Source organism: Bubalus bubalis, chromosome 4, assembly GCF_019923935.1.
Source record: "Bubalus bubalis isolate 160015118507 breed Murrah chromosome 4, NDDB_SH_1, whole genome shotgun sequence".
Classification (NCBI taxonomy): domain Eukaryota; kingdom Metazoa; phylum Chordata; class Mammalia; order Artiodactyla; family Bovidae; genus Bubalus; species Bubalus bubalis.
The window spans coordinates 110,927,687-110,954,999 of NC_059160.1; the positions used below are offsets into that span (position 1 = coordinate 110,927,687).

General features: G+C 42.8%; 1 protein-coding gene and 2 long non-coding RNA genes across 5 annotated transcripts in view; 2 read left to right on the forward strand and 1 right to left on the reverse strand.

Annotated features, from left to right (window-relative positions):
* LOC123465700 overlaps positions 1-27,313 on the forward strand; it is a 289,227-nt gene that overhangs the window by 29,629 nt on the left and 232,285 nt on the right. The window lies entirely within an intron of this gene.
* Positions 7,641-8,400, forward strand: LOC123465701. Its single transcript, XR_006640973.1, has 2 exons — positions 7,641-8,034; positions 8,126-8,400. It is a non-coding gene; the product is annotated as an uncharacterized LOC123465701 (long non-coding RNA).
* The window catches only part of SYT1 (synaptotagmin 1), a 622,866-nt gene continuing 610,239 nt past the window's right edge, over positions 14,687-27,313 (reverse strand). For all 3 annotated transcript variants that reach the window (XM_025284418.2, XM_025284414.2, XM_025284415.2), the window contains 2 exons: positions 23,022-23,155; positions 14,687-17,768 (listed from right to left, as the gene is read on the reverse strand). In XM_025284418.2, the coding sequence (XP_025140203.1) occupies positions 17,562-17,768; positions 23,022-23,155 (341 nt within the window). In that variant the 3' untranslated portion in view covers positions 14,687-17,561. The remainder of the gene's footprint in view (positions 17,769-23,021; positions 23,156-27,313) is intronic.

Here is a 27,313-nt window from a genome sequence, read left to right on the forward strand (position 1 = left end):
GATGTAGATTCCATGTGTGCTTGTAACTGAAAACTTTGCCACATTGGACAAAAGGGATTTGTAAGGGCAGAAGGGAAAAATGTATATGAAAATATAACTTGCAATGTTTGTTACAGTGACTGATTTTAGTAACTGATTTTATTTATTTATTTTTTTTAGTAACTGATTTTAAAAGAGGTATATCTAAAATATATATGTTCAAGTGTTCTAAAAAATTACACACGAAAATCATGTGTTACTTTAAAATTTTCTTGTTTCATGTCAATTATACCTCAATAATTTTGTTCTAATGTTGATAAACATTTTTTTAAAAAGTCGTCTGAGTCAAATTAGTTTGGGACTCCATAATTAAGCAGCAAGAGCCAATAATGTAATTGAAATCTGCTTGTAAATCTCCAGGGTGGAGAATAGGATGAAATAATTCCTAAATTTTTGGCCCCAGAACTCTTCTTTTGGTTTATTTTTAAGACTAGTGTTTCTCAATTTGAGAAATGCTGAGTAGAATTTTACCTTGTGACTGACCAAAAGAAATTCTTATCTTTATTGTATCCAAAAACTTTAGTTAAACCTATCCTTAGGGTATTTTTTATGAATAGTTTTACCAGAAGGAATTTTAAAGATGTTTTGAGCCATAGCAAATTCATTGGAACTCTCCCTCCTTCACACACACCACACACAAACACAGAGAATCTTTTCCTTAAACAACCAGTCATATCAATTTCTATCTTCTTGTTTGACATTATTATCAGTTTTTAATGGCACATGGAACTTTTTAATGGCACATGGCCCAAGAGCTGTTGGAGAAGACTCTAGGTCTAAAGACACCACTGAGTGACTAGGCACACATCCACACAGTTGTCTTCATGGCTACTTTAGCTGCTCTTGAGCACAGCCTTTCTGGGAGTTTCTACCAAATGCCCAAGTTGTTCAACATGGTCTCTTTACTCTGACTGGCTGGAGCTCAAAATATGTCCGAGCTCATGTGGGCTTTGGTGTTGTTCAGGTCACAGCATCCCAGTGGCGGTTCCTTCCCTGATATGCTTTTCAGCCTGGCCTCATGGAGTCTCATCTTGCACACACATAGTTTAGTATTTGGCCAAAAACTCAAGGGACACCTATGCAGAATTTTGGAGCTCCTTCTTTGCTCCTTCTTTTTTTTTTCTAGTACTCTGCCCTACAAATTTCAGCTGCCTCAGTAGCTATGAGCTTTGATCTCTGTTTCCTCAGCTCAGCAAGACCACCATAATTTGTGTGGTCCCCACGTCTTTCCTTGTGGCTCAGATGGTAAAGAATCTGCCTGCAATGCAGGAGAGCCAGGTTCATTCCCTGGGTCAGGAAGATCCCCTGGAGAAGGGAATGGCAACCCACTCCTGTATTCTTGCCTGGAGAATTCCATGGTCAGAAGAGCCCGGTGGGCTACAGTCCATGGGGTCACAAAGTGTCAGACAGTACTGAGCAGCTAACGTGTATTATCCTTCTTTTAGTATCAAAGTTTCTCCAGAAAGAAACCTGAGATGGTTATGTGATTCATCTCCTTTGTTTTCTTTTATCAGCAAGCTCAGTCCTGTGTATCCTGTTTTTCAATATATAAAAACAGTCACTTCAAATATTTTCTCTAGTTTTATAATTTTTCATTGGGAGAGGGTTAGTCCAGTAGCATTTACTTTCATTTATTGTTGTTGTTGTTCAGTTGCTAAGTTGTGTCTGACTCTTCCTGATCCTGTGGACTGTAGCACAAACTCATGTCCATTGTGTGAGTGATGTCATCCAACCATCTCATCTCATCCTCTGTCATCCCCTTCTCCTCCTACCTTCAATCTTTCCCAGCATCATGGTCTTTTCTGCTGAGCTGGCTCTTATCAGGTGGCCAAAGTATTGGAGTTTCAGCTTCAGCATCAGTCCTTCCAATGAATATTCATGATTGATTTTCTTTGGGATTGCCTGGTTTGATCTCCTTGCAGTCCAAGGGACTCTCAAGAGTTTTCTCCAACACCACAGTTTTCCTTGCAGTCCAAGGGACTTTCAAAAGTTTTCTCCAACACCACAGCTTTCAGCCTTCTTTATGGTCCAACTCTCACATCCATACATGACTACTGGAAAAACCATAGCTTTGACTGTACAGAACTTTGTCGGCAAAGTAACATCTCTGCTCTTTAATACACTGTCTAGGTTTGTCATAGCTTTTTCTTCCAAGGAGCAAGCGTTTATTAATTTCATGGCTGCAGTCACCATCTGCAATGATTTTGGAGCCCAAGAAAATAAAGTCTGTCACTGTTTCCATTGTTTCCCCATCTATTTGCCACAAAGTGATGGGACCAAATGCCATGATCTTCATTTTTTGAATGTTGAGTTTTAAGACAACTTTTTCACTCTCCTCTCTCACCACCTTCAAGAGACTCTTCAGTTCCTCTTTGCTTTTCTGCCATAAGGGTGGTGTTATTTGCATATCTGAGGTTATTGATATTTCTTCTGGCAATTTTGATCCCAGTTTTTGCTACATCCAGCCCAGCATTTCACATGATATACTCTGCATATAAGTCAAATAAGCAAAGTGACAATATGCAGCCTTGACGTACTCCTTTCCCATTTTGGAACCAGTCTATTGTTCCATGTCTGATTCTAGCTGTTGCTTCTTGACCTGCATATGATTTCTCAGGAGGCAGGTAAGGTGATCTAGTGTTCCCATCTCTTAAGAGTTTAAAAAGTTCTTGGTTCATGTACTGTTGAAGCTTGGCTTGGAGAATTTTGAGCATTACTTTGCTAGTGTGTGAGATGAGTGCAACTGTGTAGTAGTTTGAACATTCTCTGGCATTGACCTTCTTTGGGATTGGAATGAAAACTGATCTTTTCCAGTCCTGTGGCCACTGCTGAGTTTTCCAAATTTGCTGACATATTGACGTATCACAGCATCATCTTGTAGGATTTGAAATAGCTCAACTGGAATTCCGTCAACTCCACTAGCTTTGTTCATAGTGATACTAAGGCCCACTTGACTTCACACTCCAAAATGTCTGGTTCTAGGTGAGTGATCACACCATCATGGTTATCTGGATCATGAAGATCTTTTTTTGTGTGTAGATTTGTGTGTTCTTGCCACCTCTTCTTAATATCTTCTGTTTCTGTTAGGTCCATACTGTTTCTGTCCTTTATTGTGTCCATCTTTGCATGAAACGTTCCCTTGGTATCTATAACTTTCTTGAAGAGCTCTCTAGTCTTTCCTATTCTGTTATTTTTCTCTATTTTTTTTTCATTGTACACTTAGAAAGGCTTTCTTATCTCTTTGCTATTCTTTGAAACTCTACGTTCAGATGGATATATCTTTCCTTTTCTCCTTTCCCTTTTGCTTGTCTTCTTTTCTCAGCTATTTGTAAGGCCTCCTCAGACAGCCATTTTGTCTTTTTGTATTTCTTTTCCTTGGGGATGGTTTTGATCACCACCTCCTGTACAATGTCACGAACCTCTGTCCATAGCTCTTCAGGCACTCTGTCTATCCGATCTAATCCCTTGAGTCTATTTGTCACTTCCGCTGTATATTCATAATTATGGCCAAAAGCATATGTCTGATCTGAATGACTAAGGATGTGTTTTCTTATCTTTTCTGTTTTCTGCCTCTCAACCACAGAGAATGAAAAAGTCAGATACTTTTCATTAAGTAAGCCTTCATCCTTTTCAACAAGGAATGGTCTGGATCTCACCTAGTCAATGAAAAAGGAGGATTTCTTCCAGGGTTTTTCTGGAAAGACAGCTTAACTTTATGATAACAGGAGAAAGACACTAAGGGAGAGTTCTCTGCCATCGGCCTGACCTACCTCTACCTCTTGCTTCCGTTTGTGAGCCCTTGATGTCTTCAGTTATGACAGCTATTTTGGATGATAAGACAACCAACCCAAGGACAGAAAGCCAACCCACTGAGGCTTGTGAAGAGGAAAGATGAAAAGAGTCTGGGCACTCGAAAACATTGTAAAGGTGCTAAAACAATCCTTGGACTGCCTCCCTTGGGGCTTCGTGTTGAGTCTTAACACGTTTTAAATCTCCATTAGTTTCTGTTGTTGTTTTTATTACTTGAATCCAGAACATTCCTACCTGATGTAGAATTAAATCTTTTCTTTTCCAACTGATGGAACAGTTACAAGACCTTCTACTTTAAAAAAAAGTCTATTGAAATAGCTACTTTTTCATATACTGAATTCTTACATGTATTTTGGTCTCTTGTGGACTTTTTATTTCATCCCATTTTTGTATTTGTGTAGTATGGTGACTCCTTGGAAGGAAAGTTATGACCAACCTAGATAGCATATTCAAAAGCAGAGACATTACTTTGCCAACAAAGGCCCGTCTAGTCAAGGCTATGGTTTTCCCAGTGGTCATGTATGGATGTGAGAGTTGGACTGTGAAGAAAGCTGAGTGCCAAAGAATTGATGCTTTTGAACTGTGGTGTTGGAGAAGACTCTTGAGAGTCCCTTGGACTGCAAGGAGATCCAACCAGTCCATCCTAAAGGAGATCAGTCCTGAGTGTTCATTGGAGGGACTGATGCTGAAGCTGAAACTCCAATACTTTGGCCACCTCATGTGAAGAGTTGACTCATTGGAAAAGACCTTGATGATGGGAGGGATTGGGGGCAGGAGGAGAAGGGGATGACAGAGGATGAGATGGCTGGATGGCATCACCGACTCGATGGGCAAGAGTTTGGGTAAACTCCGGGAGTTGGTGATGGACAGGGAGGCTTGGCGTGCTGCAATTCATGGGGTAGCAAAGAGTCAGACATGACTAAGTGACTGAACTGAACTGAGTATAGTGACCATCTAACTTTTCACTGTCTGGTAGGGCAAGGGTTTCTACTGTCCTCAAATGATGAATTATGATATTTCTTTTCAACCTTGGAATACTCTTCTTAGATCCAATTTTCTTGTAATTGATTTAGCAGAGCAACTCCTGCATTTTATGTCTTTAAGGGTTATGAGACCGGTAACAATTGGGGAGAAAATGTAGCCATTACCTCAAGGCTTTATGGAAAGAAGATGAAGGTTGTTGGTAGTTTGAAAGTTTCTTTAAAACATGCCAGTGTTGCATACAGATAATAATGTCCTAGTGCGATGTTATTTTCAGAAGAGTAAAGCAAAGGGAACATTTACTTCAAAGTTTTGAACAGCTGTTTTCTGTATGGATTGAAAAAAATGCAATTCAAAAGTTGACATCACCATCTCTAAACACATTAGCAAATAGAGAAATGAAATTGTACAGTAATAAGAAAATATAACGTCCCTTTTCCCATTCTGCTTAAGTGATAGGCAATTAGTCTGCTTTCTGAGTCTCTTGATATGACAGGAGTCTGAGACAAGCAGGCCCCTTAGTTTGCTAACTGCAGCTGTCAGTTGGGAAGGATGTTTTGCTTGACAGTTGATTAGGGGTTAAATGAACTGAAAATATCAGTAATTTTGCTGCTTTTCCATTTATTGTAGCAGCAATTATCTATTTCCCCTGTCATCTATAAAGACTAGATTTAAACAATTATCTAAGTAAGAAAAACTGATTTTGAATGGCAAAAGAGCAACTAGGATTTGAAACCACTAGCTCTTTGAGGAATGAAATTCTCATCTGAAAACGAGCTAAAGTGGTTGATGAGTCTCAAAAGGTGCCTCTAGAGATCTACTAGAACTAAATAATACAGTTCTGAAAAAATATTGAAGCACCATTATCTAGCTCATCCTTAATTATTTGGCCTAACATTACTAATTCTGAGTCAATTAGTTTACGTATATATTGATCAATATTTATTGAGTCTCTATGATCAGGATACAGTCCGTAGGATCGCACAGACTGGACACGACGGAACGACTGAGCACACACACCCTACGTGCAAGGCACCATTCTAGGACCGAGCAAAGCAGGTGAAAGGCTCGGTCCCTAAGGACACATTTTTTTGAGAAGCAGCAGCCAATAGGGGCTTCCCTGGTGGTCCAGTATCTAATACTCTGTGCTTCAAAGGCAGGGGGCCTAGGTTCAATCCCTGGTCAGGGAACTAGAGCTGCATGCCACAACTAAGCATATGCCACAACTAAAGATCTTGCATGCTGAGACTTTAAAAAAAAAAAAGATCCTTCATGCTACAACAGAGATTGAAGGTCCCATGGGCTGCCACTGAGACCCATTGCAGCCAAATACATAAACAAATATTAAAAAATAAATAGCCAATAAACAGATAAACAAGAAAATATTTAGTATGCCAAGCAGTGTTGTTTCATGGAGAAAAATAAAGCAGGTAGGGGCATAGAGGGTAAAGGAATGAGGATGGTGGAAGTTGGTGTTTGATTAAGGACTTAAAATGAAGGAAAGAGTTATGGGCTCTCTGGAGAATGGCTGCTGAAGTGGAGGGAATGGCAAGCACAGCAGGTGCAAAGGCCCTGAGGTGGGAGCATGTTTGGCTTGTGTGAGTAGGAGCAAAGAGGCAAGTACAAGTGAGTGGTGTGAGCCAACGGGAGAGTGCTGAGTGATGAGGTCAAAGCAGTAGCTGTGCTGGACCACGCCCGATCGTGTAGAACCTGGTAAGGAATTCAGTTTTGCTTTTGACTGAGGTGGAAAGTCATTGGAGAATTTTAAGATGAAGAATGACATGACCTATGGGTTTTAACATGATAGTTTTGGCTGCTCTATGAAAAATAAGCTGAAAGGGAGAAGGATAAAATTATAGGGGCAAGTTACAGGGCTGAGTTAACCACGTGCAAGACAAAGGTGCCTTGGACCAGATGGGAGGGTGCTGAGAAGGTGCAGACACCGGTGATTCACAGGTAGCACTGACAGAACTGGCTGATGTATTTCATGTGGGTCAGGAAACAACAAGCGTAGTCCTCGTTACCTTTGAGGTCTGGGGTCTTACTGAGATGGGGGAAAACTATACCAGCAGCAAGGTAGGATGGAGAGTGGGTTTGGTACTGGGGAAGAAAAAGGGTTCAAATAGTCATGTTACATTTGAGATGCTATTAGGCATCCAAATGAAACATTGAGTAGGTAGTTGGATAGATGAGACCAGCATTCAAAGACGAGGTCTGGGCTGGAGACAAAACGTTTAGAGTCATCACGTGAGCAGCATTAAAGCCATTGGGCACGATGAGAATGGAAAAGGAAGTCTGAGCCCCGAGCCTGAGCCCTTTCAAAGTTCTTAGCACTGTTATTGACTTGATTTGTAACTTTTAATAAGTCTCTTGATCTCTGTATTTCTCAATTTCTAATATCAATTGTCCAATAAAAATATAATGTGGGCTGCAAAAGGGGGCCTTTTAACTTAAATATTAACTTAAAATATTTTAGTAGCAACATGCAGAAAAGTTTAAGAAGTGAATTTAATAATGTTTACTATTAAAATGAATTATTATAATTTTAATATTTATATTGAACAGTGTTATAGGCAGAATATGACCCCAAGGATGTCCGTGATCTCTGAAATGCATGTTTCTTACATGGCAAAGGGATTTAGCCATGATCAATGTTAAGGAAGAGCGTCCCTGGTTGTGCTAGTGGTAAAGTATCTGCAGGCAATGCAGGAGGTGCAGGAGACCCCGGTTCAGTCCCTGGGTTGGGAAGATACCCTGCAGGAGGGTATGGCAACCCACTCCAGTATTCTTGTCTGGAGAATTCCATGGACAGAGAAGCCTGGTGGGCTACAGTCCGTAGGTTCACACACAGCTGGACACAACTGAAGTGACTGAGCATGCGTGTGCCCGAGGTTAAGTACATGGAGATGAGGAGAGAGTGTTGAATTATCCAGGTGGGCCCAATTTAATCACTTGAGTCCTTCAAAATGGAGACCTTTGTCTATGGTTAGAGAGAAGGAGGAAAGGTCTGCTGCATGAAACAGGGAGGCCACCAGACAAGGACTGTGGGCAACCACTTTAGCCGAATGAGACCCAGTTCAGACTTATGAACTACAGAAAAGTAAGAACAAATCTGTGCCTTCTTGAGCCGACAAGTTTGTAATAATTTGTATGGTGGCTACAGGAGGCAAATGTATTCAACCTATACCCCATGATCATTTCCAGGTGAAATCAATGTAAAAAATTATTATCAAGCTATTTCACATTCTTAAGAAAATTATACCTAGTCTTTGATATCTGACATGTATTTTTACAGGTGTTGCACATCTCAGCTTGGACTAGCCCCATTTCAAATGCTCAGCAGCCGCATGTGGCTCGTGTCTATCGTTTGTACGTGGGGCCTCTAACCTGTGAAGCAAGGAGAAGGCTAAACAACTGAGTAGAAGGAAGACACATATGATGTTAACTTTATGTGCCAACTTGGCTGGCTCACAATGCCCAGATATTTGTTTAAATGTTATTCTGGATATTTCTGTGAAGATATTTTAGGAACAAGATTAACATTTAAATCAATGGACTTTAAGTAAAGCAGATTACTCTCCATAATGTGAGCAGGCCTCACCCAATCAGTTGAAGACCTTAATAGAAGAAAAATTTGATCTTCTCTGAGCAAGAACTGTAGCTGTTCCATGAATCTCCACAAATGTGTGAGTGAATTCCTTAAAATCTCTCCCTCCCTTGGTCTCTCTCTCTATGTGTGTGTGCCTGCTTAGTCACTCAGTCGATCTTTGCCACCCATGGACTGCAGCCCGCCAGGCTCCTCTGTCTGTGAGTTTCTCCAGGCAAGAATACTGGAGTGGGTTGCCATGCCCTCCTCCAGGGGATTTTCCCAACCCAGGGATTGAACCCATGCCTTCTGGATTGCAGGAGGGTTCTCTACCATCTGAGCTACCAGGGAAGCCCCCTCTCTCCCTATATATGTACATATGTATATATGTATACACACATGCATATGTACACACATATGTAACACATAATTGTGTTCTGTGTTTCTCTGGAGGACACTGACTTTGCATCTGAGACAAAGGAGACACAACGTGTCCAGAATCCAGAGGTGTTTTTTTTTTTTTTTAATTATTTATTTGGCTGTACTGGGTCTTCGTTTCTTGTGGGATCTTTAGTTGCAGCATGTGGGATCTAGTTCCCAGACTAGGGATAGAACCCAGGGTCCCTGCATTGGGAGCAGGAGTCTTAGCCACTGGACCACCAGGGAAGTCCCCAGAGTCCAGAATCTTTTAGCTAGTAGTCACTCTGGGGAAAGAAAGATATGGACTGGGAGTGTGCAAGTGAGGCTGGTGGAGAGATGTGACATCGCCCAGGAGGCAAGAAGAGGGGAGCATGAGGGGAAGGGTCTGTGTGGGGACCGACTTTGGAAAGAGAGAGTCTATTCTGTTTCAGGTAAGACAGGGTCAGAGAGGTTTGATGTGCTGTCCTGGGAACCCTGGTTTCACGTGGGCTGAAGCATTCTGAGTCCTGTCAAGGCCCAAGTGGATGAGCCCTGCATTCATTTTCCAGGATTGCTATAACAAAACAGTCCGGACCCAGAGTCTCAAACAAGACACATTTGTTTTCTCACAGTGCTGGGGCTGGCTGGGAGGTGCTGGCAGGGCTGGCCTCCTCTGAGGCCTTTCTCCTTGGCTTGCAGATGGCTGCCCTCTTGCTGCCCCTGCACACGGCCTTCCCTCAGTGTGTGTGCAGCCCTGGCATTTCTGTGCCCTAAGCACCTTTTCTTAGAAGGACATCAGCCAGATTGGAGTAGAGCCCACCCTATGGCTCCTGGTGATTCGATCACCTTTTTAAAAGCCCTGTCTCCAAACAGAGTCCCCTTCTGCAGCACTGTGAGCTCGGGCTTCGACATACGAATTTTGAGGGAGACACAGTTCAGTCCCTAACATGACCCCACTTCAGTCTGCCTGAGACTCCCAGCCAACCAGCCAAAGGACTAGCACTCAGCTCAGAATAAGTATTTATTGTAAAGTGATTTTATTTGTTTATTTGGCTGTGCTGGGTCTTCATTGCTGATTGGGGTATTCTCTAGTTGTGGTGCACGGGGTCCTCTTGTTGTGGGGCCCAGGCTCTGGGGCATCCGGGATGCAGCACGCAGTAGGTGCGACATGAGTGCTCAGTGGTTGTGGCTCCCATGGGATCTTCCCAGACCAGGGATTGAACCTGTGTCTCCTGTGTTGGTGGGTGGATTCTTTACCACTGAGCCACCCGTGGTCAGGTATTAAATAAACAGGTAGAGATGATGTATGTCTTGCTGAAGAACTGGTGAAGTAAGAGAACCTTTTCAGGGTGAAAAATGCAGGCTTGGGTGATGAGTCCTGGGGGTGAGGGCAGAAGAGGTCAGATGGTTTCTTCCTGGCTGTGGGACACAGGCTGGGATCATCCTGGCCAGAGGCAAAGCCAAAGCTAATGCATCGCCCAGCCTATAAATGACTGTCCCGAGCCTGCCTGATTTGAGTCAGCTGAGTCTGAGTTCCGGCTCTCAGAAGCCAGCAGCGCAGATTTTAGGGAAATGTCAGAAACTGAGGCCACTGTGACAGTGACAGGAAATTAGCCAAGGAGCGATCGTCCCGCTCCTTTTGTAATCCATAAATCATCCGCCTATCGCACATTTGCTGAGGAGGCAGTGCTTTACTATTCCCAAATGTGTTCATTTTCCCCTGAATTAAAAAAAAAAAAATCTTCAATATATTCAAAGAAAGTGGCGTCTCTTCAGGCATCGTTACTCTAAATAGCGCTGTTGTTTGCCTGATGGTCAGAGGCGTATGGAGCTTATGGGTGGCTGGAAGAGCACAGGACTAGGCTCCGCTGTGCGTCCCAGAGATGGTGCGTGGGGAACAAAATGTGACCTCTCTCTCCTTCCCCTAATTGCCTGAGTGTCTGTACACCCTGCCTTCCCTTTCCACTTCACTCAGCAACCTGTTAAGTTTCTACAATATTAACCAATTGAGGAATCTAAAGTTGTGTTAATATCTCACCGCTCTCCAGAAGAGGCTGCCTAAAATATATAGCTGCTGCTGCTGCTGCTAAGTCGCTTTAGTTGTGTCCAACTCTGTGCGACCCCATAGACGGCAGCTCACCAGGCTCCCCTGTCCCTGGGATTCTCCAGGCAAGAACACTGGAGTGGGTTGCCATTTCCTTCTCCAATGCATGAAAGTGAAAAGTGAAAGTAAAGTCATTCAGTCGTGTCCGACTCCTAGCGACCCCATGGACTGCAGCCTACCAGGCTCCTCCGTCCATGGGATTTTCCAGGCAAGAGGACTGGAGTGGGGCGCCATTGCCTTCTCCGGAGACATGACCTACGCCTGGCCAAAGTGCCAAAGAGGCCACTGCCTCACGTGGCCACAGTAGTCATCTGAGGGAGGGCACGCTCCCCAGGCATGTTGATTCAGGTCTGGGAGCTTTAGTGGCGTAATTGTGAAAGTGGCAGTCTCTACAAGTGTGCTAAGCTGGAAGAATAGAAGTTTGAAGGTGCTAGGGGCCATTGTGGAGACACTGGAACTTGACAATGAAGTAACAGTGAGAACAGAATTGGATGGGAGTGGGAGAGGTGGGAAGAAAGAGAACGATGACATTGTGTGTGGCCCTTGATCCAGCTGTTCCTCAATGGGATCATAACTTGAACTTCCTGGTTAGATGAGCCAACAGTTCCTCTCGTCTCTGCCTCTTATTGTCTCTACTTCTCTCTCCCTCCCCTGCATCCCTTTCCCTCGGTCTCTTTTTTCCCTTAATGCAGCTTAAATTGGGTGTCTTGCAGAGGCAACTCAAACAATCCTGCCTATAAAGGTCATCAGCCCTTTGCTGCACTCCCCTGCCAGGGGAGGCAGGAAGTGACGGAGGTAAAGCGGACAGGGGAGAAGGCAGTGAGCCCTTCCTTTTTACAGTACCAAATCCTGTTTAACTTTGTGTGGGTCCTGGCAAGGGCAAGTCCACTTTGCACAGGGAAAAAGCCTTTGCTGGCAAGATGCTTACTGTCAAAGAAGGACGAGTGTGGGAACTTTGGGGATGCATGTGGTTGGGGGCAGGGAGGAGATTAGTATAGCTGCAGTGCAGGCTTCTCAACGCAGGTAACTCACGGCAGCCCCGGGACTCGGATCACACAAGTCAGCAGCAGCAGGTTTGCACGGGGCCGTTGTTACTGCTCCCGCTTGATGCTGCCTCCAGCGTAATTATTATTCTGTATGCTTTGGAAATTTTCTTTGTACAGTTAGTATCAGGCTATTTCTCATTTTTATTTTCCTGCTTTTTTTTTTTAACCTTCTTATTCCAAAGTCACCATCTGACTGTTTTACAGTAGAGATTTGTGTGCAGCTTAAATCAGTTGCTAAACATCAGAGAGTCCTGTGCATATTAATAAAGTGTTGGAGGGAGGGGGTAACTGCACACAGGGTTGGAATTTTCAGATCTGTAATAGTCAACTCTGCATAAATGGAAGAAGAATGTGATTTCTTGCCTCTGTTTCATCAGGTGTGGCTCAGACAGGAACACCTGAATCTTAGGAGAAAGGAACTTGAGTGTTTAGAAAGTCTATGCAGTTGCTCAAAGGTTTCCTAACATTATGGACCAAATGTTTGTGTCCCCCCGAAATTCTTATGTTGAAATCCTAACAGTTAAGTGATTGTATTAAGATGGTAGGGGACCTTTGGGGTGACTGGGTTACTAGTGTGGAACCCTTATGATTAGGATTGTGCCCTGATAAAATGGACCCCAGAGAGCTCTCTCGTCCCTTCCACTGTGGGACAATTCAGCAAGAAGACCACCTCTCACCAGACACTGAACCTGTTGGTGCCTTGACTTTGGACTTCCCAGCCTTCAGAACTGTGAGAAATAAATATATGTTGTTTAAATTACCCATCAATGGTATTCTGGTTTATAGCAGCCTACATGGACTAAGACAGGGGTCCCCAGCCCCCGGGCCACCGACTGGTTCTGGTCCATGGTTGGTTAGGAACTGGGCCACACAGCAGGATGTGAGTGGCTGGTGAAACCGAAACCACCTTCCCCTGCTCCACCCCCGTGCATGGAAACATTTCTTCCACAAAACTGGTCCCTGGTGCTGAAAAGGTTGGGGACCGTTGGACTGAGACGCCAGAGTGTCGGTCCTTTGCTTGCTTTTGCTCCACCCTCATCCCCACCTCTTGGTGCTGGTCGTGCCGAAGGTGGCGGGCGCTAAGACCCAGCAGCCTGTTTCCCGGACTCGCGGCCCAGCGGGCTCGATGAGGTTGTGCAGGTGCGGGGCCCCTGTTGAGTTGGCAGGGAGGAGAGGGGCGGAGGGAGTCCTCTTGGTCTGTCCATCCTCTGTTGGCTTTCCCTAGCACGAATGAGCCGACACGGGCCCGACCTTCTGGCAGCACTAGGGCTTCCGATGCAGAGCCTCTGTGGGTCACAGCCCGGGCACCTGAGGCCCTGTGGTGTCTCCATCGTAATTCCCACAGGGTCTGGCCCCTCCTCTACACTTACAGGCTATGTTAACATCTCCATTTCGCGTTTCCAGCCTTAGGGGTGGTGTGATGCGCTCAGTTGTGCCCACCTCCAATTTATATATTGAAGTCCGAGTGCCCCAATACCTCAGAATGTGTCTGGAGATAGCGTGCTTGAAGAAGTAATTAAGTATAAGTGAGGTCATCAGGGTGGACCCTAATTCAACATGACCCGTGTGCTTATAAAAAGTTAGGTCGCAGACACACGTAGCGGGAAGTCCATTGAAGACACAGGGACAGGATGCCACCTACACGCCAAGGAGAGAGATCTCGGAAGAAGCACCTTGGTCTCAGCCGTCTACCCCCAAAACTGTGAGAAAGGAAACCGTGTTGGTTAAGTCACCAGGTCACGGAATGTGAGCTGCCCCGGGAGGATGCGTGACCTCAGGTAAGGCAGGCTTCCTGGTGGAGGGCACGGGACGCAGCTGTGAGCTGTCAGCAGACAGTGCTTCTAGCAGATTCTACAGGCTGAAGGGGAGTGGCGATGGCCCACCAGGGAGTCCACTAGGATGGGGCTGGTGAGAGTTCTCAGGGACTCCGTGCATGTCACAGCGTCTTGAGACAAATAAACATATTTATTTGTCTGCCTTGTGTCTTGGTTGAGACATGAGGGATCTTTGTTGCCTGATGCGAGGCTCTGGCTCTCTAGTTGTGCCTGCAGGCTTGGTTACCCCGAGGCATGTGGTACCTTCAACCTGAGTCGCCTGCATTGCAAGGCAGATTCTTAACCGTTGGCCAACCAGGGAAGTCCCTTGGGATAGCATATTTGCATGTCTGCCTGAGACTGGGACCAAGTGAACCTCATGACATCATTTGTTGTCTCTGCATCACCCAGGAGAAACACGGTACACAGCAGGCACCTCATAAATGTTGAATTTAGTGAAGGAGAGAGATTTACTTGTTTTACCTGGTAATTGCAATGGGCAGGGAATTTAATGTGTCCTGCTCTCCTTTGAAAATGGGTTTTAAAATATCTTATTTTTATTTTGTCCCATTCTGGAGAGGCTTATGGGACTTGGGCTCTAGAGTATAAAAGAAGGACACATTTTGGGCAAAGCAGGGAGCCAGAAAGTGTACCTGGCGAACTGATGATAAATAGGAGCAGAGAAACGTGTTGAGAATGACACTGCCCAGGAACACTGGGCAGGAACAGCCGAATGCTCTCTGGGCAGTTTTCCCTCTCCGGCCATTCTGTCATCATAGACGCAGGGGCTGGCATTCAGGGCAAGCTTTTGTTTAGCTGCCTCTGTTTACAGCTGGCCCCAAAGTCAGTAGGCCATGGACTCCCCACCAGGGTCAGGTAAGAAAAAGAGTTGAAAGGCGGCAACATCAACAGGAAATAAAACATTTTTATTGAATGTCCGTGTAATATGTTAAGTCATTTTTAACAACAATCAGAAAACTACTGTGGAATTCACTACACGAAATGAAACAAAATTTAAACCACCTCATCAAAAATGAAGGTAAAATACAGCTAAAGTAGTTGGCTCGCGGGCCACGAGCCATATGGCAGAAGAAAACACCCCAACATTTCTACAAGATACAGAGAAAATCCACACAGAGAAGCACTCAAGCAGGCAGTAAATATACACAAAGGCAACTAGGCTCGTTCTAGAGCGTCAGATTCTAATACTTTACACAGCTCTGTCAGAAGGGTGCATGTGGCTTACTGGATGAATCAGTCTTGAAGCAGGTTCGGTCACTGACTTGTGACAGGTGGTGTACCAGCTGATTCCACGGTGGCAATGCCCCATGTCTGGCAGTGTTGCAAGAGAACGCATTAGTCATGCTTTAATGCAAGAAATGATGTGTACTTGGCAACTCGAACCTGCTTGTTTCAAAATGTGTGTTTCGGTGCGAACAACTTAAAGCTGAATACAGTGAACTCAAATGTCAATTTCTGATATTCAAGGAACTTAAAAAAGTCAACTCCCTCGCTTTAGTAGGGGCTTATCTTTTAAATCGGAAGGAGTTTCATTTGAATCTTTTTTTTAAAGCAGATGTTTAATCTCACATCAGGACTTGTGCATTTTCTACTGTCTACTTGTTGAAAAAAGTGTGGAGCATCCACAGAAGGGAGAGGTCTTATTCTCCCTTCGTCCTTCAGGTTCATCCCAGTCCTGAGGACTCTGCTACGACTGGGCTGAAAGGCCAAAGAGCTGGCCTCTGCTTTGATAAGGAAAGAACTAGACAGGAATTCTAGTTTTCTCAGGAAACAGCCAGCCCTACGATTGAAGCTTTCCATTAGCCTTTTTTGAATTCTCTTTGAGGTTTTAAGAACCATGGCACGAAATCCAAAAGCCTGAACGTGAGGCTAATGCTTAGCTTCCTTCCATTTTGTTTTGGTATTTTTGAAGACGGACTTTCCCTTCAGAGCATTCCTTCTCTGGCCTGGGAGTGAGAAGGAACCACAGAGGTTGGTGGGAGCAAAGGCTAGATGCAGTGTGAGATCAGAGGCTGCCCTTCGGCGAAGTGGTGGTCTGCTGCAGTGGGGATAAATATGGTATATTGCACAGTGCTTGACAAAATGCTGTGTGGTCCACCTCGTGCTTTCTGTCGTTCTTATCCTATGCATAGCTTTTCGGTGCTGAGTTGGTCCTTTGTAATGAGAACTGTTTGTGCTACACACACCTTGGGCAGTGCAGTAGGAGGGAATGGCAGTATTGTTACAAGTTCACTAAGGAATCGATTGAGTGCTATCCACTGAGGAAACTACGTTAGGTGTCTAAGCACACACGGCAGTCACAGTGTTACACAGAGCAGTCCTCTAAGACTCTTATGGAATGACTAGTAGCTTCATAATAGTGCCATTTACTACATAATAACATTGAAAACATTTAAAAACTCCTCCTAAATCAAGCATCTAGTATACATAAGAGGTTGCTTCAGTTTACTAGAACTTGTTCTTGGTTGTGTTTCACCTTTTTTTTTTTTATTTTAAAGGACAAATTAAAACTTATTTACGTAAAAAGAGCATATAAAAAGATCACTAGCTAACTGTCTGTTTGGCTTTAATGGAGGTGCATTCAGAACTATGGCTAGTTATTTCCTTCCTCTTTTGATGGGGTTACAATACTGTCTGTTTACCACCAAGTAATTTTGTGTCCTAAGCACAAATTGCTGTGTTAAAAATATTCTGCATTCCTTCTAATCTGGTATAATAAAATATTTTGTTATGAAGTCGATGTGCAAACCTTTGGAATCATTGTAGGTGTGACAGCTAGAACAGAATTCACAGGGTACACACTGTGTATGAAGGTGAGAACGGAGAGCTACTTTTCTTCTTGAATAGTCAGGCAACATTTCGAAATGCCGACTTCTTCTCTCCTCTGCTTCTTCCCACCCCTCCCATCCCCAGACAAATGCGGGTGTGTACACACATACACACACACACACACAAACACACGCACACATGGAACACCATCATGTCGTCACTCTATGTGCAGTAACATGGAATCATCGACCACTGGTCAGTTGCTTCCGTGAATGTCAGAGTGAAGCTCTGACTTGAGCTCTGTAGATATGCACAGACGGATGCTATTCTGTTTGTGGCTGTGCTTCCTGGAGGTCAGGCTGGATGCTGCTCAGATCATGCTAGTTTGCCTGTGAAGAAATTCTACAAAATTGGATTCACCCACCAAATCTGTGGTGCAGGCGTATCTTGGTGCTCATAGATTCAATAGAAGCTCAGGTTTAAGTTGTCCTTTAAGATGTCAGCTTCACTGTACTAGTGCCTTACAAGTTGCGATTGCTGGAATGCAGATGATACTCTATTTACCGTATAATATATTATCAGCTCTCCTATATCTCAGTCAATTTACATAGTTTAAAATAGAACATCTTATTAAAAACATCTAGATATACACAGATTAGGAAACGCTTACAACATACAAATGCACAAACTAGAAATAAATCTTTAGCATACTGATATGTACAACGGTGTGATACAATAAAGAATTTCCGTCATGCTCTATCTACACATCATATTGCTTAAAAGAAGAGTAGATTTGGAGGGCAGTGGTATGGTGAAGGGCTTTGGGGCTCTCTACATTTAAATTTGTGCAAATTAAAACAGGGTTTGAAGTACCACTGAATTGTGTTAGGAATGCATGGCTGGAAAAACGAAAGGACCCATATTACTGAGGTATTTACAGATACTGGCTAAAGAGCACTATGTGGGCGAACACAGAAAGGCTTCTTCTCCCCTTACTTCTTGACTGCCAGCATGGCGTCAACCTCCTCCTCTGCCTGCAGGGTGTGCCACTGGGCGATGGGGCGCCGGGGGTTGGCCAGCATGTCTGACCAGTGTCGCAGCTCCGCCCCGGTGCTGTTGTAGCCCACGAACACTTTGCCGATGGCATCGTTCTTGCCAATCTTGTCATAGTCCAAAACAGTTACCACCACTTGCACTTTCTGAGAGAAGACACAAAATAAACATGAATCACCCAGCTCTAGAGATACAGTCCTACCACCAAGCTTCCTTGAGATCCAAGCAATTGGGAGATAAGAAGAACCAATCTGCCAGTACCAGGACGAGGCTGAAAATGACTTGGAACATACACAAGTCCAGTCCCTCTTGTCATTATTACATCATCAGCATCTTCAAAATATTTAATAAATGTTCGTTTTGGCACAGTTCTAAGACTGTCATGTGAACTGCTCAGTTACATTAGATCCTGTTACCTGCTGTCATGCAGATAAGATGCTAAAGCTCAGAGGAGTTAAATCACCTGCCTGAAGTCATATAAGAAATGAGTGTTCATTTCTTATATGTTTCCGGAGTTCATCTTGTAAAATACCATGCCACGCTGCCCGTGTCAACTTGTGTTCACTGTTAAATCCATTTGTTTCCATTGTTTTATCAACAAAATTTCTGACATTAGTACTCAGATCATTTTTGGGGGAGGGGGGGTTACAGTTTTCAAGGCAACCATATACTGCAATCCTATTTCAGGTGGGAAGAGCCAGCATAGTTTTATTTAAAACTACTGTAGAATTTCAGCTAATCAGTGGTTATTGTGAGTATAAAGTGTGACAATAGAGGGAAAGTCTTCAATAAGTAGTAATTAACTAAAGATATTTTTTCTCATTCATAAATTCTCTCAATAAAAATGAAGTAACTGTGTATCCAGCATTGGTATCAAATGGAAATAACCCTTTAGGCTGACAAGATTTACTCCAGTGATTCCATTAGGTTGTGAGGGTTTATTTTATTTTTTCCAAGCTTTAAACTTATTATTTTGCACTGGGGTATGGCTGATTAACAATGCTGTGATAGTTTCAGGTGAGTAGCAAAGGGACACAGCCACACATACACATGTATTCATTCTCCTCTAAACCCCCTCCCATCCAGGTTGGCACGTAACACTGAGCAGAGTTCCATGTGCTATACAGCAGGTCCTTGTTGGTTATCCATTTTGAATATGGCTGTATGTTCATGACCTTCCCAAAGTCCCTAATTATCCCTTCCCCCCGGAAGCCCTAAGTTTGTTTTCTAAGTCTGTTTCTTTCTGTTTGGCAAGTTCGTTTGTATCATTTCTTTTTAGATTCCACATAGAAGGGATGTCGTATGATATTTCTTCTTTTCTGTGTGACTTACTTTATTCAGCATGACATGCTAGGTCCCTCCATGTTATTTCAAATGGCATTATTTCCTTCTTTTTAAATGGCATTATTTCCTTCTTTTTAATGGCTGAGAAATATTGTGATGGTGTATTTAATGCCTTACTTTTTTAACTGGTAAAAGAAAACCTATGCCAATTTGACATGAAAGAAACGCTTTCTAAAAGTACATCTTAGTTCTTTCTAAGTAACTGATTTGCTTAGTCAAAATAGGCAATGGTTCCAATCTAGAAACCAAGGGAAAAGATAAAGGACAAATTTAGAGTAAAGTGGAATTTATAACGTTTGGTGGCCAGAGTCAAAAGAAGCAGAAAATGTAACGATGGAAGCCAGGGCCAAATGAAGATCCTGCCCAGCTGTGGCCCTTTACTGCTCTATTGTCTGAGGATCGCATTCTGTACGAACGTCCTGAGAGAGGCGCCCACACAGAGCTTCAGATCAGAGAAAAAAGATCACTTCTGAAAGTGGAATCGAGAATGTAGAATGCGCCACACGGGCAGTAAAGGAAGCACATTTCCATTTTGTGCAGTGTGATTGATTCCATTACCAAGAGAAAGACCTGTTTACTGGATGGCATTTGGGACCAAGAACAGCATCATGGTGGTTCTGAGCACTTCTCCCAAGTGATTTATCTGGATGCCATCTGGGGGCAGAGACACTAGGGGCATCGTGGACAAAGGGAACAAGGGTTTTGGAGGTTGGAGTGAATAGTTGGAGTGAGTTTTGGTTTCACCTAGGAGTGTATTGTGGAGAAGGAAATGGCAACCCACTCCAGTGTTCTTGCCTGGAGAATCCCAGGGACGGGGGAGCCTGGTGGGCTTCCATCTATGGGGTCGCACAGAGTCGGACACGACTGAAGCGACTTAGCAGCAGCAGCAGCAGGAACGTATTGATTAGTAGCAACCAGGACAAAATATCCTTATAAGGGACTTTCCAGCTGTGTATGTAGCATATACATTTTGGGGGAGTAGAGGGATGGTTTGCTACATTTTCATGTCATTTGGGGAATCAGTATATTTTCTTCTTTCATGTTTCATGTAGATAGAGGCAGAAAGACACTCTTATAACCTCAGGATAAATGAAACCTAAGTCCCTATCACAGCATGTTAAATGCTCAATTATTTTCTCTTGGGAAGTGCAAAGCTTAGGTAAGCAGCCTCTTGGGGGGAAAAATGAGAAAAAAGAGCAAATTGACTCAAAGAATGGAGAAGACAGGATACAGTCAAAGGCATGCTCATTATTTTCATGCCTCATGGACTCTGTATCAGGCTCTCTCTGTCCTGACAAAATGTTATCTTCTCTGAAAGGCTGCCCCAGAAACCCAGCACACATCTTGTTTCTAACGTGCTTCATTTTTCAATACGTTTGCATTTGCTGAAATTTATAGCTGAAAAGGGACATGTATTTTTTCTTTTAATGTATAGAATTATAGCTCAAAGGAATAGATTTACAATCGGATTTTTTATTGCAATGTCCTGCCTTAAATAGTTTTGTGGAATTAAAGCACAAAATGCCAGGAGGTGTTAATTTCCATAGGACTAATGTCTCAGAACTAAAAAAAAAAAAAAAAGAGTTCATCAAATAAATACTGCAAAATAAATTGTCAGAGAAATTTTGGATGTCTTAATTTGCCAGCGGGTCCAAAGCAGTGAGCTCACTGGTTCAGACCAGTAAACAAGTGACTAGGGACGTGGAATCTTCTGCAATGTCATTTACTTGTAGAATAGCTATGGAAAGTAAGTAAGTGTGTACAATCTGCTGACATGTGGAAATATATATAAGAAAGGTTATATAAAAACTGTGAACTGATGTGAGGATGGTGGGATTATTGGCAGTTAAAAAACTGGCCTATATTATACAGTAGCTTCTAGCCACAGGCGCTTGCTTAGTCGCTTCAGTCGTGTCCGACTCTCTGCGACCCTATGGACGATGGCCTGCCAGGCTCCTCTGTCCATGGGATTCTCCAGGCAGGGTTGCCGTTTCCTCCCCCACAGGTAGCTGATTAAGTTTAAATAAATTAAAATCGAAGTCCCCTGTCACACTAGCAGGTAAGCTGCTCGTGGCCCACCTACGGCTGGTGGCCGCCGTACTGGACAACACCGACATTCCCACGCGTACAGAGTTCTGTTGGACCATGCTGCTTTACATAGTGCTTTAACCTTACTGCTAGATCCATTTTCTAATAAAATGCTGATTTGAAGAGAAGATAATATTAGTATTGTGAATAGTAATGGTGGGAACCACATCCTGAGTGTTCGAATGTGCTTAACACTGTTGCAGATGCTTCTACATGCTTCTCGCTTCGCCTGGGTTCTGTTATTATTCCTGTTTTACATATGAGCCTCAGTTTCCTTTTCTTGTTTATTTCTTTACTGGCTGTGCTGAGTCCTCGCTGCTGCGTGCTGGCTTTCCCTAGTTCTGGCAGGTGGGGGCTACTCGTGAGTTGTGGCGCGAGGGCTTCTCATTGCAGTGGCTGCTCTTGTCCCGGAGAATGGACTCAAGCGTGCGGCTTCAGTAGCTGCCGCTCATGGGCTTAGTTGCCCTGTGGCAGGTAGAATCATCCTGCACCAGGGATCGGCCCTGTGTCCCCTGCATTGGCAGTTGGATTCTTAACCCCTGGACCACCAGGGAAGTCCCCAGTTTCCTTATATGTGTATAAAACTGGGGTAATAATGGTGCCTCTTTCACAGCATAAGGATTAAATGAGCTTACGAAGGTAGAGTGCATAAGTATGTACCTTGGGCCTATGTACCAAATAAGTATACAATAAATGTAGCTATTATATTAACTTTCTTCATGGAATAAAAGAGTGATTCATTCTTACAGTACTGTATTTTAAGAATGGATTAAAAGTAAAAATATGCAACTGAAGACTATTTGCTGACTTTTGTGATTCTGAACCTATAGAAAGTTCCATGCTGTAGTTTTTAATTGCCCACCCTTCATCTTTCCTTCAAGTCACGAGCAAATTTCCATAGGACTGAAAAGATAGACCCACATCAAATATTTTATAAAGGTTAAAAATAGTGTTGCTTTAACCAATTTGACTCTCTGCCACCCATTAAAGCTTAGTAAAAATACCCTATAATTAGTGGATGTGAACTTTGTATCCAATAGCCTAACTATGGGCTATGAGGTAAGAAAACCTAAACATATTTAAGAATTGCTAAGTAATAAGTGAAAGTTGCTCAGTTGTGTCCAACTCTTTGTGACCCCATGGGCTATGCAGTCCATGGAAGTCTCTAAACCAGGATACTGGAGTGGGTAGCCTTTGCCTTCTCCAGGGAATCTTCCCAACCCAGGGATCGAACCCAGGTCTCCCGCATTGCAGGCAGGTTCTTTACCAGCTGAGCCACAAGGGAAGCCCTAAGTAGTAAGATCATATGCTATCTCTGTGGCTACATGTAGATCCTATTTTGAACCTATTAACTGCAGGGTCTTTTAATAGAATACTTCCAATCATAATAAATATTATCTAGCAAATTAAGGTACCATCTTTACAAAAATAACCATCCATTCCAACTCAGAAAGAGGAATCTGAATTTAAACAATTTAAACAATGAAATTAATTAATTTAATACAACTTGGCCTAATTTTTCTACTGGTAAAAGATTAATTATGCTGCATATCTAGCATCAACAAAGATATTTATTTTCTCACTTAAAAAATTTTTTTTTGCTACAAAGAGGTGATAATGAGAAATACTGTGGCTTGAGAGTCAAAAGTTAAAGCTCATTTTTTCTTGACCTTTTAACTGTTGTGGATGTACTTTTTGAATGAGCAGAGTTGTTCTGTTGGTGTTCTCTTTCCTACTTTATTTCTGCTCACCAGAATGCTGCTGCTTTTGCTGATGAAGCAGCATATCCTATGATGTGTATTTCATCATTTCCCTCTTCACGTAGCTTGAGCATCTAATGTACATGGAGTAAGGTTGGCAGTTCGAGTAGAGACATGTGCACTGAGAGTTTACAAGGTCTGTGTGTTTAATTTATGTGGTCTGAAGAAATGAAATCGAAGGGGAAGACAAAATATGTTGTACATTACCTGGATTTGCTCAAAGGGTACTTCAAAGCTGAATGACTCATTGTAGTAGGGGTTAAGTGTATTCTTTTTAATTGTTGTCTTTTTCTTCTTCAGCCTCTTGCCATTCTGCATCAGATGAATCTTCACATAAGGATCTGAAAAATAGAAACAAAAACTTTAGGAGATCAGAGACATATATTTTAGATTATAATTGAGTTTATAAAAAGTAAGTGTTTCATATAGGAAAGTAATTGTGTAGCATACATTTAGTATTTTTAAAAATTTCAAGTGTTTCTTGTTGAAAGATTTTAAGTAACCTATGGGCCATGTATTTTCGGTCATGATATCTCAATGTTTGTAGTTGGATTTAGGAGATGAGAACAGTGGTGTGCTGGCAAACCTCCTTTTTGGGGAAAAAAAAGTCTTGACGTAGCTTTTGCTAATGTTCATGGTATAAATATTCTCAGCATGGCCAATTTCAAGCTAACTGTTTAACAACTGGTTTAGTAAATTCCTGAAAATTTAGCAGTTGGCTCTTGTAAGCTGGCAAGAAACTGGCTGCATGGAATAAAACTCTTGACAGAGAGGACAAAGAAGCCTTTTTGTTCTTTCACTTATTCATTTGCTCAAACAATAATGGGCCCTAGGGATATAGCTGTAAACAAACCAGACCATCCCTGTTTTCAGGATAGAACTTCAGACTTGTGGGAGAAATAGACAATGAACTTGAAGAAAAATACATGTGAAATTATAGCTTGAGAAGAGTGCTCTGGAAGAAAAGAGCAGATTGATGTATGATAGAGACTCCCAGGGTGGTATGGTAAGGATAAGGGAGGAATGGAATCATATAGTTAGATCACTTAGGTAAGACCTTTCTGCAGAGGGAACACTGAAAGTGAGATGTGAATATTGAAGGGTGAGAAGAGGCTATGTGTCTGAGTGTGTGTGTGTATGTGAGAGATATCCAGGATCTGTGCCAGAACATTTCTAGGTAGAAAAGAGCTTCAAGGGTTCAAGGAAAAGCAAATAAGCTGGTAGCACCCCTAAAAGTAATAAGAAAAGGAGCAGGGCAAAGACCCCCTTAGCAGTTTCCCAAGTCTCATTGCTAGGTAAGTCAATGGAGGGATAAGATGGTTCGCATAACAGATGAATGACCTCCCTACAGGTTATCAAGAATCAATGCCCAAGTTTGATAGTAAAATCTACTGTTTCCTGAAACATTTTTCCATCTGATAGGCAATGCATGTTCATTATATAAAAATATCAGGGGGCAATGATAAACAAAAAGAGGAAGAAATTTTAAATCATCCATGATTTTACTCCCCTGCCATGCCTTCCAAAATTTCTTTCCTTTCTTTCAGAACATGGAGAGCTGTAAAAAAACTTTACAGATATTCTACTCTAATGCCCATGTACTTTTAGAACATACAGCTGCAGACCAGAGAAGGTGGTTTTATACCCCTCTTCCAATCCTCCAGTAGAACATAACTTCTGAAGGACAGAAAATTTGTCTGCCATACTCACTAATTGAATTTACTAAACAGTACCCAGAAGTATTCAATTTTTGTTGAATAAATAAGTGGAACTTATTTAGGGCCTAATAATCTGGGTCTCCTTACCTTTACTTCTCTGTCTTCCCATTGCCCCAGAGCCCAGATTACTTAAATACGTGTAGTCTGCATTTTTTGTTTTTAATATTACATCCAGTCAAGGGGCTTGCAATTAAGATTTTAATCAAAATGAAGAATATCTTTAAAAGCCAGACCAAGAAATGAGAAACCAAGTGTGTCAACTAAATAGTTGGTCAGTTAAAAAAGCACGCTGTGAATACTTGCCAATGAAGAGGAAAATGAGAAAAGCCTGCTGCTCTCAGGCAACCAGCGTTTTGGTACAGAGACCTGGCTTGCCTACCAAGCTCCCCGTCTCCTCCATCGCAGCCCCTTACACTGTATAAAGATGGTCAAGCCTCCAGTTGTGCCTTGGCACTGACAAAATACCACGGTACTAAACACTCCCAAATCTGCGTTGATGGGTCCTGTGTTCATGTGTGGAAACTCCATCAGCCTACTGCTGCTGCTGCCAAGTCACTTCAGTCGTGTCCGACTCTGTGCGACCCCATAGACGGCAGCCCACTAGGCTCCCCGGTCCCTGGGATTCTCCAGGCAAGAACACTGGAGTGGGTTGCCATTTCCTTCTCCAATGCATGAAAGTGAAAAGTGAAAGTGAAGTCGCTCAGTCGTGTCCGACCCTCAGCGACCCCATGGATTGCAGCCTTCCAGGCTCCTCCATCCATGGGATTTTCCAGGCAAGAGTACTGGAGTGGGGTGCCATCGCCTTCTCCGCCATCAACCTAAGGCACAGGCTTTTGCAAGACAAGCATGGTGATTATACGTTTATTCCTTTAACACAGTATATGACAAGAAAAGTCCTTGTGCATCTGCCATTTGAGCAAGCAAATTAAAAACCAAGATCCTTTCAGATTTCAACATGATTTCTGATGTGACCAACGCCTACAGGAGAACAAGGTGACACAGAACAAGTGATTAGCTAGGTTCTCACTGACTGAGGGGGCCAGGTTTGAGCTAACAACCGAGTAACAGGAAGGAGTCAGTCATCTGAAGGTGTGGGGGCAGCTTGAACCAGCCAGAAGAAACCGTACATCAGAGCCCTAAGCCGCTCGCCTTTCCTCCTGTTTGTCAATCAAGAAGGCAAGGGGGAGAGAGGGGGGTGGTGAGGTCAGGGAGGTAACACTGTCAAAAGCAGAATCTGCCATTTGCACCCCAATTCAGAGGTATTCTATAACTTCATGACCCCTACAGAGGGCTGGAACAGGAGCAGGTTTGGGGCAGTATGAATAGGCAGAGGGAGGCTTTGCCTTTGCAGATTCCTCCTGATACAGACACCAAAACCACTTACTTTATAGCCAAAATTCCCAGCTTAATCATAACCAAGACTGGCAGGAACTCAAAGGTCTTTTTCTCTTTTTTTCTTCCCAGATTTATTGAGATATAGTTGACACATAACACTGTGTAAGTTTAAGGTGTACAATGTGATGACTTGATGCACATATGAGAAGTGATTACCACAATAAGGTTAGTTAACACAACTGTCAGTTCACATAATTATGACTTTTTTTGGTAGTAAGAACATTTAAGCTCTACTATCTTATTAGCAACTTTCAAGTATAGAACACAACATTGTCAGCATGCTGTCCATTAGATCCCCAGAACTTACTCATCTTATAACTAGAAGTTTGTACCCCTTGATCAACAACTCCTCACTTCCCTTGCTCCTCAGTCCCTGGCAATCACTATTCTACTTTCTGCTTCTAGGAGTCTTTCTTTTTAAAAAATAGATTCCACATCCACATAAAAGGGAGGTAATACAGCATTTGTCTTTCTCTATCTGGCTTGTCTTAGCATAATGCCCTTGAAGTCCATCCATGTTGTCTTCTTTTCTTTGTGTGGCTGAATAATATTCTGTCATATATATCACACTTTCATTATCCATTTATCAGTTGACAAACATATAGGTTGCTTGCATGTCTTGGCAACTGTGAGTAATGCTGCAGCGGACATGGGGCTGCGCACATCTTTTTGAGATAGTGATTTCCTGTACTTCAGATGCATACCCAGGAGTGGAATTGCTGCATCATACGGTATCTCTGTTTTTAATTTATCTTGAGGAAACTCCATACTGTTTTCCATAGTGGCTGTACCAACTTATGTTCCCACCAACAGTGCATGAGGGTCCCCTTTTCTTCACATCTTGAGCGCTTGTACTTCTTGTCTTGCTGATGATAGCTATTCTAGTAGGTGTGGCTTTGATTTTTACTGCCCTGATTATTAGTGATGATTAGCACTGGATCTAATCACTAATCATCCATTTTTTCCTGGATCTGTTGGTAATTTGTGTATCTTCTCTGAAAAAATATCATTCGTAACCTCTGCCCATTTTTAATTGGATTAAAAAAAATTCTACTTTTCTTTGTTGCTGTTGAGGTGTATGAGTTTCTTATATATTTTTGATGTTAGCCCCTTATCTGACATATGGTTTGCAAATATTTTATCCCACTCCACAGGTTGTCAGAAGTCCTCTTTTTCAACGTTTGTGCCTGGATTAAATCTTGACTGTCTAAGCCCAACAGTGTATGTACCCCAGGTGGTCACATTTGAGCATCTTCTTTGTCCAGCCATCCAAAGTCTTACATTAATTCTCCAATTTCTCTACTCTTCTTCATTTTCATCCACTCTTTGACTGGCTTGATTTCATAAGTGTCCTCTGGTTGAAGTCTTGCCCTGGATTCTGGTCCC